The 14531-nt window shown below is 39.3% G+C and overlaps 1 protein-coding gene across 1 annotated transcript in view; it reads left to right on the forward strand.

Annotated features, from left to right (window-relative positions):
* Nucleotides 1–14531, forward strand: part of atp2b2 (ATPase plasma membrane Ca2+ transporting 2) — a gene marked incomplete at its 3' end in the record, with an annotated part of 161981 nt that overhangs the window by 135844 nt on the left and 11606 nt on the right. Inside the window, exons 16-20 of the mRNA XM_079844967.1 lie at nt 1474–1561; nt 3719–3825; nt 5802–5993; nt 10757–10970; nt 13564–13775. Of these exons, the coding sequence (XP_079701093.1) occupies nt 1474–1561; nt 3719–3825; nt 5802–5993; nt 10757–10970; nt 13564–13775 (813 nt within the window). The remainder of the gene's footprint in view (nt 1–1473; nt 1562–3718; nt 3826–5801; nt 5994–10756; nt 10971–13563; nt 13776–14531) is intronic.

The following is a 14531-nucleotide window of genomic DNA, read 5'->3' on the forward strand; positions in this document are numbered from 1 at the left end:
AAACTACCATACCACCACATCTGTCCCTAACTTTACCCTTAAACCTACCCATACCACCACACCTGTCCCTAACCTACCCTTAAACTGACCCATACCACCACACCTGTCCCTAACTCTACCCTTAAACTGACCCATACCACCACACCTGTCCCTAACTCTACCCTTAAAGTGACCCATACCACCACACCTGTCCCTAACCCTACCCTTAAACTGACCCATACCACCACACCTGTCCCTAACCCTACCCTTAAACTTACCCATACCACCACACTGTCCCTAACTTTACCCTTAAACCTACCCTTAAACTGACCCATACCACCACACCTGTCCCTAACCCTACCCTTAAACTGACCCATACCACCACACCTGTCCCTAACCCTACCCTTAAACTTACCCATACCACCACACTGTCCCTAACTTTACCCTTAAACCTACCCTTAAACTGACCCTTACCACCACACCTGTCCCTAACTCTACCCTTAAACTGACCCATACCACCACACCTGTCCCTAACCCTACCTTTAAACTGACCCATACCACCACACCTGTCCCTAACCCTACCTTTAAACTGACCCATACCACCACACCTGTCAAGTCAAGTTTATTTATATAGCGCTTTTTACAATGCAGATTGTTTCAAAGCAGCTTCACAGTGTTAAACAGGAAAATAATGCAACAGAATTTTATTCGGCCGTACAGCCGCCCCGGAGAAAACGGTGATGTCATCAGCTCATTTCAATTATCATACAGTGACAATGTGGGCAGATCAGTAATTTAGTTTATAAAGTTAATTTAGTTTACTAATTAGATTCATTTGGATATTAAATTGAAAATTTTGTGACCCGTATCCCACCTCAATATCAGCAAAAGTGTTTTGCAATACAATATGAATACAATAAGGACATTGTCATTATTTTTTTTATGTAAGTACATAGTAGTTAGGCCACCTAATATAAAGTGGGACCAGACAAAAAATATATAGGAATTGTGTTGCTTTAGCTCATTTTAATAAAGCAATTTGAATAAGCAGCAAAAATATATTTTTTCAGTGATCGGTGCACAAATGCTGTCGAGAGAGCTTAATGTATATTGAACCGTCTGTGGCCCTGATGCTGTTGCGTTCCAGTACTCTGATAATTTATGGGGCCTTTTTATTATGTTGTGATTACATTAGTCGCATTTGTACTCTCTGCAAGTAATGCACTGCTGTTATTGATGTAGACAGTTATTGAACACATTTGATTGGTGGCCATTCCAACAAACAACCCACACGTGAATGATAGACGCCATATGATTTAATACACAATACAATTATTTATATTTAAATGCAGTTACTTCTCTGATGAATGTGTATGCTATTACAACAAGAAATGTCATGTTTCATGGTATATACCACTGGCTGTTTTATGTATCCCATTAGACGGGGTGTATAGACACTTTCTCATGATGGATCTCGGTTTCCCTCTCTCGCAGGTTGAGCAGGAGCGCATTGATAAAGTCTGGCCGAAACTGCGTGTGCTTGCCAGATCCTCACCGACAGACAAACACACACTGGTCAAAGGTGAGTGATTGAGCACCAAACACAAGACTTATTGTTCCCATTCTGAGCCTGTTTTTGTGCCTTTCTTCTAATTTCTTCTATGTTGCTCTCATAAAATATCTAACCACTTTGTAATAAAGCTTATGCAATTATGCTCATATTGTTACAAAATGGTGAACAAGAACTGACATTTTTAGATTAATAATCTACTTGAATTCATGAACATTGGCATTTACAGCCAAAGTGTGTTAGTAAAGCGGTCTGGAATCAGATCTGTGAGATGTGATGGTTACATAAGACTGAACGTCACGGCTGAAGTTACAGGATAATTAACATACTGTAAGTAAATGTTGTGCTGTAATTACATCACTGGTGTATTTAATTTCTAGGCCTAATCGCTTGATTGTCCCTGATGTTTTCACATCACATAGCTTTAATGCGGGCAACATATGGCTGTGCATTATGCGTGTTAAATGTAATTTTAATCCAGTAAATGAGTAGCATTTGTGTTGACAACATCTGATGTTGAATTTTTTTAAATAAATTATTTTATATACATTTTGTGAAGTGCACTAGACACAAGTAATTTACATGCTTCTATATATACAGTATATACACACACCAATCGGGCATATCATTATGGCCTAATATTGTGTTGGTCCCCCTTTTGCTGCCAAAACAACTCTGACCCATCGAGGCATGGACTCCACTAGACCCCTGAAGATGTGCTGTGGTATCTGGCACCAAGAGGTTAGCAGCAGATCCTTTAAGTCCTGTAAGTTGCGAGGTGGGGCCTCCATGAATCGGACTTGTTTGTTCAGCATATCCCACAGATGCTCGATTGGATTGAGATTTGGGGAATTTGGAGGCCAAGTCAACACCTCAAACTCGTTGTTGTGCTCCTCAAACCATTCCTGAACCATTTTTGCTTTGTGGCGGCACATTATCCTGCTGAAAGAGCCACAGCCACCAGGGAATACCATTTCCATGAAAGGGTGTACATGGTCTGCAACAATGCTTTGGTAGGTGGTACATGTCAAAGTAACATCCACATGGATCGCCGCACCCAAGGTTTCCCAGCAGAACATTACCCAAAGCATCACACTGCCTCCGCCGGCTTGCCTTCTTCCCATAGTGCATCCTGGTGCCATGTGTTCCCCAGGTAAGCCACGTACCCACGTGATGTAAAAGAAAACGTGATTCATCAGACCAGGACACCTTCTTCCATTGCTCCGTGGTCCAGTTCTGATGCTCACATGCCCAGTGTTGGCGCTTTCGGTGGTGGACAGGGGTCAGCATGGGCACCCTGACTGGTCTGTGGCTATGCAGCCCCATACGCAACAAACTGAGATGCACTGTGTAATCTGACACCTTTCTATTAACTTCTTGAGCAATTTGAGCTACAGTAGCTCGTCTGTTTGATCGGACCACATGGGCCAGCCTTCGCTCCCCAGTTGCATCAATGAGCCTTGGCCGCCCATGACCCACCGATTCACCACTGTTCCTTCCTTGACACTTTTGATAGATACTGATCACTGCAGGCTCTGCTGGAACACTCCACAAGAGCTGTAGTTTTGGAGATGCTCTGACCCTTGTCAAACTCGCTCAAATCCTTACGCTTGCCCATTTTTCCAAGGACAAAATGTTCACTTGCTGCCTAATATATCCCACCCTCTAACAGGTGCCGTGATGAAGAGATAATCAGTGTTATTCACCTCACCTGTCACTTCACAGGTCATAATGTTATGCCTGATTGGTATATATATATATAATTTATTTTTTTACTTAATTATATTTTATATATATATACTTTATATATTATGCTTGACTCCTTGATGTTAACGATACACTGTAAAAACCTGCAATTATTACCTTTAAGTGCTATTTTTACCTGATTTAACCCATAAAAAAAATTATTTGTTGGTATACATTGATGTATATAAGTTGGTTCAGTGATTTTCATCTTGAATAAAAGCAGTTTAGATGTTACCATTTGTTTTTTCAGTTTGAGTAACAGCCATTTTGGTTCCGTTCCATGTCATTTGTTGACAAAACTGTATTAATTTAGCTTGATATTGAACAATGCAATAGACATTTAAGCAATGCTTTGTGTGATCAAATGTTTCAGATCGTGCAGAAAGACTGACTGAAGTAATCTCTGATCTTATTGTCTGGCAGGTATTATCGACAGCACTCTGGTGGAGCAGCGGCAGGTGGTTGCTGTAACCGGCGATGGAACCAATGACGGACCGGCCCTGAAGAAGGCAGATGTCGGTTTTGCCATGGTGAGAACCGATCAAACCACACAAGTCGTGTTCTTCCCAAGCTGCTCAAACACAGGCTGTCCTCATTTTCACAGTGCACAATCACGCCACCTCAGCAGCTTAGAAAAAAACAAGTCCAGAGCGCCCCCTAGTGTGAGCCAGTGCTTTTACTCCTGTTTTTTGACATATGTCAATTGACTTGCATCAGGTTTAAAAACAGCCTGTGTTAGCACCGCCCCAACATTTCTCTTTCCATGAGTTTAGAGGAGAGCATATTCTTGTGTTCCTGCTCATCAAACTGACACCAGCTGCCTGCGGGCGGCTTCCTCTCTGTGGTATTTACCATGATTTTGCTGTCAGCCGTGTCTTAAGAGAGAGCAGTCCCTCAGGCTAGACTTAACAAAACTCACTGTGTGGAGAAACATCTCGTCTCTTTACCTAGATATCAGTCAGATTTGACCAATTATCACCATGCACTGTCCACATCAGGGTTTGATCTGACTTCAGTATCTTTTCATACACTTTTAGATTTGTTGGTGTTCTGTTTAGAACTCTAAGATTTTTGACTCAATTTTAAAGAACCAAAAATTGGTTCTATAAAAGGAGAATGTCTCAAATGATTGCATGAAACTGTCATGCTTAACGGGTTATTTCCAAAACTTAATATCTTGTTGTTTTATTTTGATGTTGGGCTAAAAATTTGACCTGGGGCCATTTGCCTAAACTTAGCTACTATATTCAGGCTGTGTCTAAAGCAGAGTTTTGATAAGTAAAAAATCCCATGGCACACCACTATTTAAAATATAACAAGATTGCACAAACATGCATTGCTGCAAATGTCATATTAAAAATAGATATTATATTAAAAGTAGTACTCTCATAAGGGGCCCTATTTTATCAATCTGAGCTCATGGTCTGAAGTTCACGACGCAGGTGCACTTAGGGCGTGTCCGAATCCACTTTTGCTAGTTTAACGATGGAAAAAAATGGTCTGCGCGTCCGGCAAATGGTCCAAAAGGGTTGCCCCTGGTCTCGTAATGAGTCATGGGTGTGTTTTGGGCGTAATGTGCAATAAACCAATCAGAGTCTCATCTCCCTTTCCCTTTAAAAGCCAGTTGTGCTCGCACCATGACGGATTCGCTATTTACATGCAAGTGGAAAGACTGAACGCTTCTTCTCTTTATTTTTAATATTTGGCATCTGTGTGTGCTGCTGCGCGTCCCTGTGTGTGTAATAATCAGAGTGTACACACGTTGTGCACCGCCTATAGGCTCATATTACTAACACACCCTTTAAATAACACAAAAATACTGCGCTATTGACTTTAGAGCAGGTTTGTGTTGGTCAATGGCGCAGTCGTTTTCAGTTCCTCAAAATAGCAACGCTCCAACAATGCTCCTGAACACTCCTGGTTTCAGACCTGAAGCCCATGAGCGAACAGATGCGCCAGTGCATTTGATATTTAAACAACATCGAGCTGGATGTGAAAATGAGAACTGTGTCGGGCTGAAACTAGCAGAAAACACTTGCCTGGCGTCACATTGCGCCGGGTGTATGATAGTGTTAAACTTGAGCTTAAGTCTGGTAAGAACACAATAAGGTGATAGTATGATCTTTTTTCTAACTGCTAGTTTAAGAACTAGTTTGGCCAATTAGCAGTTAGACAAGAGGTAATCAGTCTTAAAGTATTTATTAGATTATTTATTATTGGTCTATTTAAACTAGACCAATCTACTTTTTTTATGTAACTGACTTTAAAAAGTTATGACCAATCTTGAAGAAATAAGAAACAGATGACTAACTTTTAAGACTAGTCTAAGCGGTTAAACGGCCACTGGACATGTTCTTGACAGGCTTCATGAAATGCAATGTTAGTAATGCATATTGTTTATAGCTGGGCAGAGCCTGTTCATGGTAACTTTAACGAATGAATAAATGATTTTTGGCACTTTGAAGCACAAGAACGATGTGAAATGACAGGGCTTCTGTCTTGGCAGGGAATCGCAGGGACAGATGTGGCCAAAGAGGCATCTGACATCATCCTGACAGACGATAACTTCTCCAGCATTGTGAAGGCTGTGATGTGGGGACGCAACGTCTACGACAGCATCTCCAAGTTCCTGCAGTTCCAGCTGACCGTTAACGTGGTGGCCGTGATCGTTGCCTTCACCGGAGCCTGTATCACACAGGTTTGTGCCTCTGGATGCACACAATTGTTTATGGGATAGGTACTTACCCCAAGTATTAAACTTCAACACATATATTACTCTTCAAAAATTTGGGGTCAGCACGATTTATTTTTTTAAATAAACTATTTTCATTTCAAATAAATACTGTTCTTTTTCTTTCTATTCGTCAAAGAATCCTGAAATGCATGACAGTTTCCACAAACATCTAAAGTAGCACAACTGTTTTCAACATTGATAATAATCATAAATGTTTCTTGAGCAGCAAATCATCATATTAGAATGATTTCTGAAGGATCATGTGACACTGAAGACTGGAGTAATGATGCTGAAAATTCAGCTTTGATCATAGGAATAAATTAAACTTTACTATATATTCACATAGAAAACAGCTGATTTAAAATTGGAATAATATTTCACTGTTACACTGTTTCAACTAAATGCTGCCTTGGTGAGACTTTTGAACGGTGGTATAACCAGAGGTGGGTAGAGTAGCTAAAATCTGTACTCAAGTAAAAGTACAAGTACTTATGGAAATATTTACTCAAGTAAAAGTAAAAGTAACAATCGTAATAGTTACTTGAGTAAGAGTAAGAAAGTATTCAATGAAAAAACTACTCAAGTAGTTACTTTCGATCTGATTGATAAGAAGCAAAAACACTAAATTTCCAACTAAGCTTTCACACACCTCTCCTTGAAAGGTTGACCTCTCCAAATGTGTGTGTGTGTGTGTGTGTGTGTGTGTGTGTGTGTGTGTGTGTGTGTGTGTGTGTGTGTGTGTGTGTGTGTGTGTGTGTGTGTGTGTGTGTGTGTGTGTGTGTGTGTGTGTGTGTGTGTGTGTGTGTGTGTGTGTGTGTGTGTGTGTGTGTGTGTGTGTGTGTGTGTGTGTGTGTGTGTGTGTGTGTGTGTGTGTGTGTGCATGTTTTTCTAGCCTGGTGGGGACTTCAACCTGACTGTAGACAGACTCATGGGGACTCGTGTTACCGTGGGGTCCTAAATTGAGGTTCCCATGGGCACAAAAGCTTATAAATCATTCAGAATGAGTTTTTATTAAAATATAAAAATGCAGAATGTCTCCTGTGATGGGTAGGTTTAGGGGCAGGGGCAGTGTAAGGGGACAGAAAATACGGTTTGTACAGTATAAAAACCATTACGCCTATGGCGAGTCCCCAGAAGGATAGCGCACCAGACTGTGTGTGTGTGTGTGTGTGTGTGTGTGTGTGTGTGTGTGTGTGTGTGTGTGTGTGTGTGTGTGTGTGTGTGTGTGTGTGTGTGTGTGTGTGTGTGTGTGTGTGTGTGTGTGTGTGTGTGTGTGTGTGTGTGTGTGTGTGTGTGTGTGTGATTAATGGTTAAACAGTGAAAATGAATGGTGTGCTGGGCTAACCAGAGCTCTTTTTAAAACATACTTTGTTCTTATATTTTTATAAGTGTATGCATTCTTTTGGTAGGAATAAAATACAATTCCGTTTTTATTTGTATGTATTTTCTACACATTAGACAGGTGTCTGTCCGGATTTGTGCATAAATGCAAGACATTAGGCTATTCAATTTGTTTCGATTTGTGAAAAAAAGGATATGTAAATGTGCAGATGTGAATGTTTGTTCGTGGACGTGTGTTGTTTGGAGGATTCAAACGATTTGTCATTGCTTGTACAATATGCATATGAGGAAAACACTCGGACAGTGTGTGAAATAGTATTACAATAAGGGAAAAGTGCCCATAGTTACCAAATTACCATTGATAGTGTTCAAATATAGGCATCATTGTGACACTTACCGCTACAGGTTTTTTCCAGGTTGGAGCTTCTTGTATGTTGAGATGTCAGTTCGTTTTGGTGCACACAGCATGCATCGCATTATGAAACTATTCTTTTTGACATCTTGGAGTGAAAACATAGACTGAACTTGAGGCCACGGGTGATCTGCCTCCTGTAACTCACACACATCTTCCTCTGCTTCGGCCTTCATCTTCCGACTAATTATAAGCGGGTGATGGTTAGCCACCTCTCGCGAAGCAGCCTCTCCAACGTTTCACGAGACTTGCGAACAAGTCATATTAACTTATTTAAAAAAATATATATATTTTAAATTAATTATATTTGACAGGAGCGGAGGAACGCCACCGAATGTAACGAAGTAAAAGTACAGTTTTTTCACAAGAAATGTACTTGAGTAAGAGTAAAAGTACCCATCTTTAAATATACTCTAAAAGTACAAGTTACCCAAAAAATTTACTCAAGTAAATGTAACGAAGTAAATGTAATTCGTTACTACCCACCTCTGGGTATAACTTATCCTGCACCATTTGTGTTACGGACATGAATAATCCATCAAAGCGTCTTACATGCAACCTCAGAGTAACGCCCTGGCAACCATCCAACACACTAGCAGACTCACATTTTCTTCATACTTTAAAACCACCTCTACCACAACCACACATGAGATGCCTTTGACAAGACGATAGATCCGACCTACTATGAAATCTCGAATTAGACTATGCAGAGACAAAGGGCACTGGCAAAGAAACCATATTAGATTACTAGGCCAAGGCCAAAGACTTCATCCCTATGATCTAAAATAGCATTGTTTAATTTCCTAGAGGATCGCTTGCCTAATAAATGATGCAGCACTTCTAAGAGAAAGAGGCTAGACTGTGTGAAGTTACCCTGAAGATAAATTAATGTCTTTAGATTAACAAGGACACTCAATCGTGCACTGAGATAATGAGGAAGATCTCAGTTTTCGGAGTCTTTTTTTTACCAATATTATGATACACATTGATAATATATCTTGTGCTAGTATCAATAATCAGCTGGTCTGGGGGGAAAAAGTTCAGCATGTCTCATTGCTACAAAACAATATTGCCAAAAGTTTTGGGACGCCTGCCTTTACATGCACATGAACTTTAAAGACATCCCATTCTTAATCCTTAGGGTTTAATATGGAGTTGGCCCACCCTTTGCAGCTATAACAGCTTAAACTGGGAAGGCTTGCCACAAGGTTTAGGAGTGTGTTTATGGGAATTTTTTATGGGATGATTTTAGACTCAAAATGATTAATACATTCACACACGCTTATCCATGAACTTGAAATGTGGCAGACATGTTTTACTATCCACAAACAAATGCCTTTTAACTTGTATGTGCAAAATACAGAATTACATGAATGTGCAGCGATTTGTACAAATAGAGACATAGTTGGGTATACAAAACTTCGATTTTGTATTAATGTACGTCAGAATTTGTGCGTGCAACGAGTAAGATGTACATTTGTGGATCCGGTGATGCGCATTCATTCATTAATTCGTTCGTGAGTCGATCCTATTTGATTTATTTGGATTTTGAGACTTTCATTTCGCCGGTTTGGCCTTGCACGATCCACACACACAGCTGTTTAAGAAAACCTTCTGTGCGTGCACATCTTACTTGTTGCACGCACAAATTCTGAAGTTTTGTATTCACAACTATGTCTTTATTTGTACAAATCGCTGCACATTCATGTAATTCTGTATTTTGCACACACAAGTTAAAAGGCATTTGTTTGTGGATAGTAAAACATGTCTGCAACATTTATCAAGTTCATGGATAAGTGTGTGTGAATTTATTAATCATTTTGAGTCTAAAATCATCCCATAATTTTGTGCCATTCTTTCTTGAAGCGTATTTGTGAGGTCAGAAGAATGTTTTTGAAATGTTTGAAGACGAAGAGTTAATCAAACGGTATCGTTTGGACAGCAGGCATCATCTTTGTCAGCACTGCTTAATGTTGGGCAAACTTGCCTTTTATAACATGTTTCCGTTGTTCGACTAATTCAGCAAGCAGAAGCGCTTCTTCCGACCAGTTCAGTTTTCTTTTGGAATCCATGGTGGCTGATTATATCATAAAATCTAGGCTATATATTGGCAGGTCAGTTAACAGCACACCGGTTTAAAAAAATGTAATTAAGACATGGTGGAAAACATGTTTATCTTTCATTTCCAATGTGTATATCATAATGTATTCTCTTAAAAAAATATTTATTGTCAAATGTGTTCAATGTAAACTCCTAGGAATTTCACCATTCAATGTGAATTTATCTCAGAATATTCTTAAATAATGAAATCTATTCAGTGATTGGTCCATGCCTTTGTCGTCATCCAAAATCCTCATCTCTAGACTGACACTTAAGATTTAGTCCTACACTTCACTTAAAGTATGACTGAGATGTTTGATAACTAACTTTTAATCACAGCTTTGAGCCAAGAATTTTTTTTATTCTTAAGTCAATTTTTAGTAGTGTTTTTGTGAGTAATTCTAAGAGGCTTGATAAATAAGGGCCCAGGACTATGTGTAGGCCAGTGAAGTTCCTCCACACCAAACTCGCTCATGCATGTCTTCATGAACCTTGCTTTGTGCACTGGTGTGCAGTCATGTTGAAACAGGAAGGGGCAATCCCCAAACTGTTCCCACAAAGTTGGGATCATGAAATTGTCCAAAATGTCTTGGTATGCTGAAGCATTAAGAGTTCCTTTCACTGGAACTAAGGGGCCAAGCACAAACGCTAAAAAAACAACCCCATACTTGAATTCACTGAGCTCCTGAGAACGACCCATTCTTTCACAAATGTTTGTGGAAGCGTCTGCATGCCTAGTGCTTGATTGTATACACTTGTGGCCTTGGAAGTGATTTGAACACCTGAATTCAATGATTTGGAGGGGTGTCCCAATACTTTTGGCAATATAGTGTATAAATATTGTGTTTTTAGCAGATTGTGTATGTTCTTCCAGGATTCTCCTCTGAAAGCAGTGCAGATGTTGTGGGTAAACCTAATCATGGACACGTTTGCATCTCTGGCTTTGGCCACCGAACCGCCCACTGAGTCTCTGTTGATGAGGAAACCCTACGGCCGAAACAAACCCCTTATCTCCAGTACCATGACCAAGAACATCCTGGGCCATGGTGTGTACCAGCTCATCATCATCTTCACGCTGCTGTTTGCGGGTAAGTCACCTTATAGATCTGCAGAGCATGTGAAGTAGAGCTGCGCAGACAAGAGACTGTTAGAAATGTGTTTGTCATTGAATCACTCATTAATTTGTTCAAAAACTCTGATTCATCCAGTAATGAAACAAGTGAAGTCTTTGAGTGAGTCATTGAATCATTCATTCAAGAGATTAATTCAAAAACACTTATTCATCAAGTAATCATCAAGTAATGAAACAAGTGAAGTCTTTATGAGTGACTCATTGAATCATTCATTCAAGAGATTAGATCAAAAACGCTGATTCATCCAGTAATGAAACAAGCGAAGTTTTTATGAGTGAGTCATTAAATCATTCATTCAAGAGATTCATTCAAAAACGCTGATTCATCCAGTAATGAAACAAGTGCAGTCTTTGAGTGGGTCATTGAATCATTCATTCAAGAGATTGATTCAAAATGCTGATTCATCCAGTAATGACATAAATTAAGTCTTTATGAGTGAGTCATTGAATCATTCATTCAAGAGATTTGTTCAAAAATGCTGATTCATCCAGCAATGAAACAAGTGAAATCTTTATGAGTCATTGAATCATTCGCTCAAAAAAAACAATTCATTAACATTTTTATATAGACTGCAACAATTAACATATTCTCAGAACTTTAGTTGTTTGCAACCATTTAGTTGTTTGAATCGTGCAGCTCTAATGTGAAGGAAATACATTTATGCTTATATGCCTGGAAAATGCCTAATAAATCAATTGCTTGAAGATATACCAAAGTAGTTAAAGAAACACTTTTCAAAAACAACAACAAGGTCTTTACGGATGTCATGTTGGAACTGGAAGGGTCCATCCCCAAACTGTTCCCACAAAGTTCTGAAATTGTCCAAAATGTCTTGGTATGCTGAAGCATTAAGAGTTTCATTTACTGAAACTAAGGGGCCAAGCCCAACCCCTGAAAAACAGCCCCACACCATAATCCCCCTCCACCAAACTTTACACTTGGCACAATGCAGTCAGCCAAGTACCGTTCTCCTGGCAACCGCCAAACCCAGACTCGTCCATGGGATTGCCAGACAGAGAAGCGTGATTGGTCACTCCAGAGAACACGTTAGCTCTCAAAATTAGCTCTCTAATTTTACGTGGCCTACCACTTTGTGGCTGAGTTGCTTTTGTTCCGAATTGCTTCCACTTTGTTATAATCAGGGCTTAAAAACGGAAAAAAATATCAATCGGTTCACTCCGAGCAGAATCGATATTATAGCGTTTCCGTTTTTGCGTTCCTCAATAAACATTACTGTTCCGAAAACGGTTTGATTTGAAAAAATACAGGTTAATAACGTTATTTTAATTTAGCCTATACTTTAAACAAATATGTATAAATAGACTTATTTTCACTCAATAATAATATAACGCATGGTAATTAAACTTGAATATTTATTTCATAACATTTTTAAAACCACAACAGAAATACATGCATTAATTACAAAGCATAAACAGCTGACCTGTTTTGGAGCGTTAGACAATCGAAAGTGGCCCTCTTATGCCTAATTCTTTTCAGAAGAGTGATAACATTCTTTGTAACGTTACATAACTTTTTTTCAACACGACTTGTTTTAAAAAATGTATGAATAAAGAATAAATAAACTGGATAACCATTAATGCACCGTCAACTGCTAATTTCAAAGCAAACACTGCGCAACACGTCCTTGCATCACATAATCAAATTCAGTCAGCTAATAAAGCTTGATCATTTAATGCAATATAACATACCATTTAATACGAAGCATCAACCGTCTATAGAAAACATTGACCTGTCCTGTATTGGCAATCTGAAAGACTATAGGAAAAATGTTTGATAGATGCTATAGCCTACTTGGATAGGCTTAAACGGAATCCATAAACTAGCCTAAATCAGTCTATTTGAGCTTAAAGTCCGTACTGCTTATTTAAACGTACGAAAATAATGTCCTCCAATACCTGCGCATTCATTGTAGACCTCAGCGGGGAAAGAAATGTACTTGAGGCATGAAAATGCTCTATACTGACTTGCGTACCGGTAGATTCAGATGACTGGTGCGCGGGCATTTCACTCACGCTTGATCCGTCAACGTCACATGCTGTACTACTCTATTCATGATTGGTCACTGCCAAATAAAAATATTAAAGAGAATGATAAAATAACGTTATTAACCGGTTAATAGTCATTTCAAATGAACGTTTCTGTTCAGAACGATTCAAATTGATTTTGATTTCGTTTTCGTTTTTGTTCCTCTTAAAATTTAGTTCGTTTCCGGTTTTCGTTTTCGTTCCTTGAACCGGTTCGGAGCCCTGGTAATAATACCACTAACAGTTGACCGAGGAATATTTAGTAGTGAGGAAATTTCACTAATGGACTTATTGCACAAGCTTCAATTCACTGAGCTCCTGAGAGCGATCCATTCTTTCACAAATGTTTGTAGAAGTGTCTGCATGCCTAGTGCTTGATTTTATACACCTGTGGCCATGGAAGTTATTGGAACACCTGAATTCAGTGATTTGGAGGGGTGTCCCAATACTTTTGGAAATACAGTGTGTGCAGGATGTGCACTAGTCTCTGATGTTGTGTCCAGGTGAGCAGATATTTGACATCGACAGTGGCAGGAACGCGCCGCTGCATTCTCCCCCATCTGAGCACTACACCATCATCTTCAACACCTTCGTCATGATGCAGCTCTTCAATGAGATCAACGCCCGCAAGATCCACGGAGAGAGAAACGTGTTCGAAGGCATTTTTAGAAATCCCATCTTCTGCTCCATTGTCCTGGGCACTTTCGCCATCCAGGTACCAAAACCTTTCAAATTTAAATTTTTTTTTTTTTACTTTTGGTTGGTTGGTCAGACAAATCGCCATTGATTGTACCAGTGTTTCCAACTAATGCAAATATGTTCTAAGAACGTTTGTTAACATTCCCATTAAGTTACAAGAATGTTTTTAGTTCGCTGGACTTTCAAAACATCCAGTTTTTAAATGTTCTAAAAACTTTTCTTGGTTATGTGAACGTTACGGAAGAAGTACATTTGATCATTCTTCAAATATTATTGGAATGTTACTTTTGAATGTTCTCTGAATGTTCTGAAACAAGTAGCAAGATAAAAAAAATGCCCAACTAAAATGTTTCTTAAACACTCTATAAATGATGTATAAATAATAAAATTTGTGCGAAAGTTTTGAGAACCTTATTAAAGACCAGATAACCTTGAACAAACGTTCTATTAACGTTTGCTCATAACATTGAGAGAACCTTGCCAGAATGAATGATTCTGTTTCCTGAAACCATTGTTCAACAAACATTCACAAACAGCATGACAAAGGTGTGTGGTTGAACTACAGCTTTGTTAAGAGCACAGCTCTTAAGCTAACATGCAGTACAATCTATATCTGTCATTATATACACCGATCAGGCATAACATTATGACATTATGTGTTGGTCCCCCTTTTGCTGACAAAACAGCCCTGACCCGTCGAGGCATGGACTCCACTAGACCCCTGAAGATGTGCTGTGGTATCTGTTGGCACTTTCGGTGGTGGACAGGGGTC

The sequence above is a fragment of the Gobio gobio genome (assembly GCF_949357685.1).
Source record: "Gobio gobio genome assembly, chromosome: 19".
Taxonomy (NCBI): Eukaryota; Metazoa; Chordata; class Actinopteri; order Cypriniformes; family Gobionidae; genus Gobio; species Gobio gobio.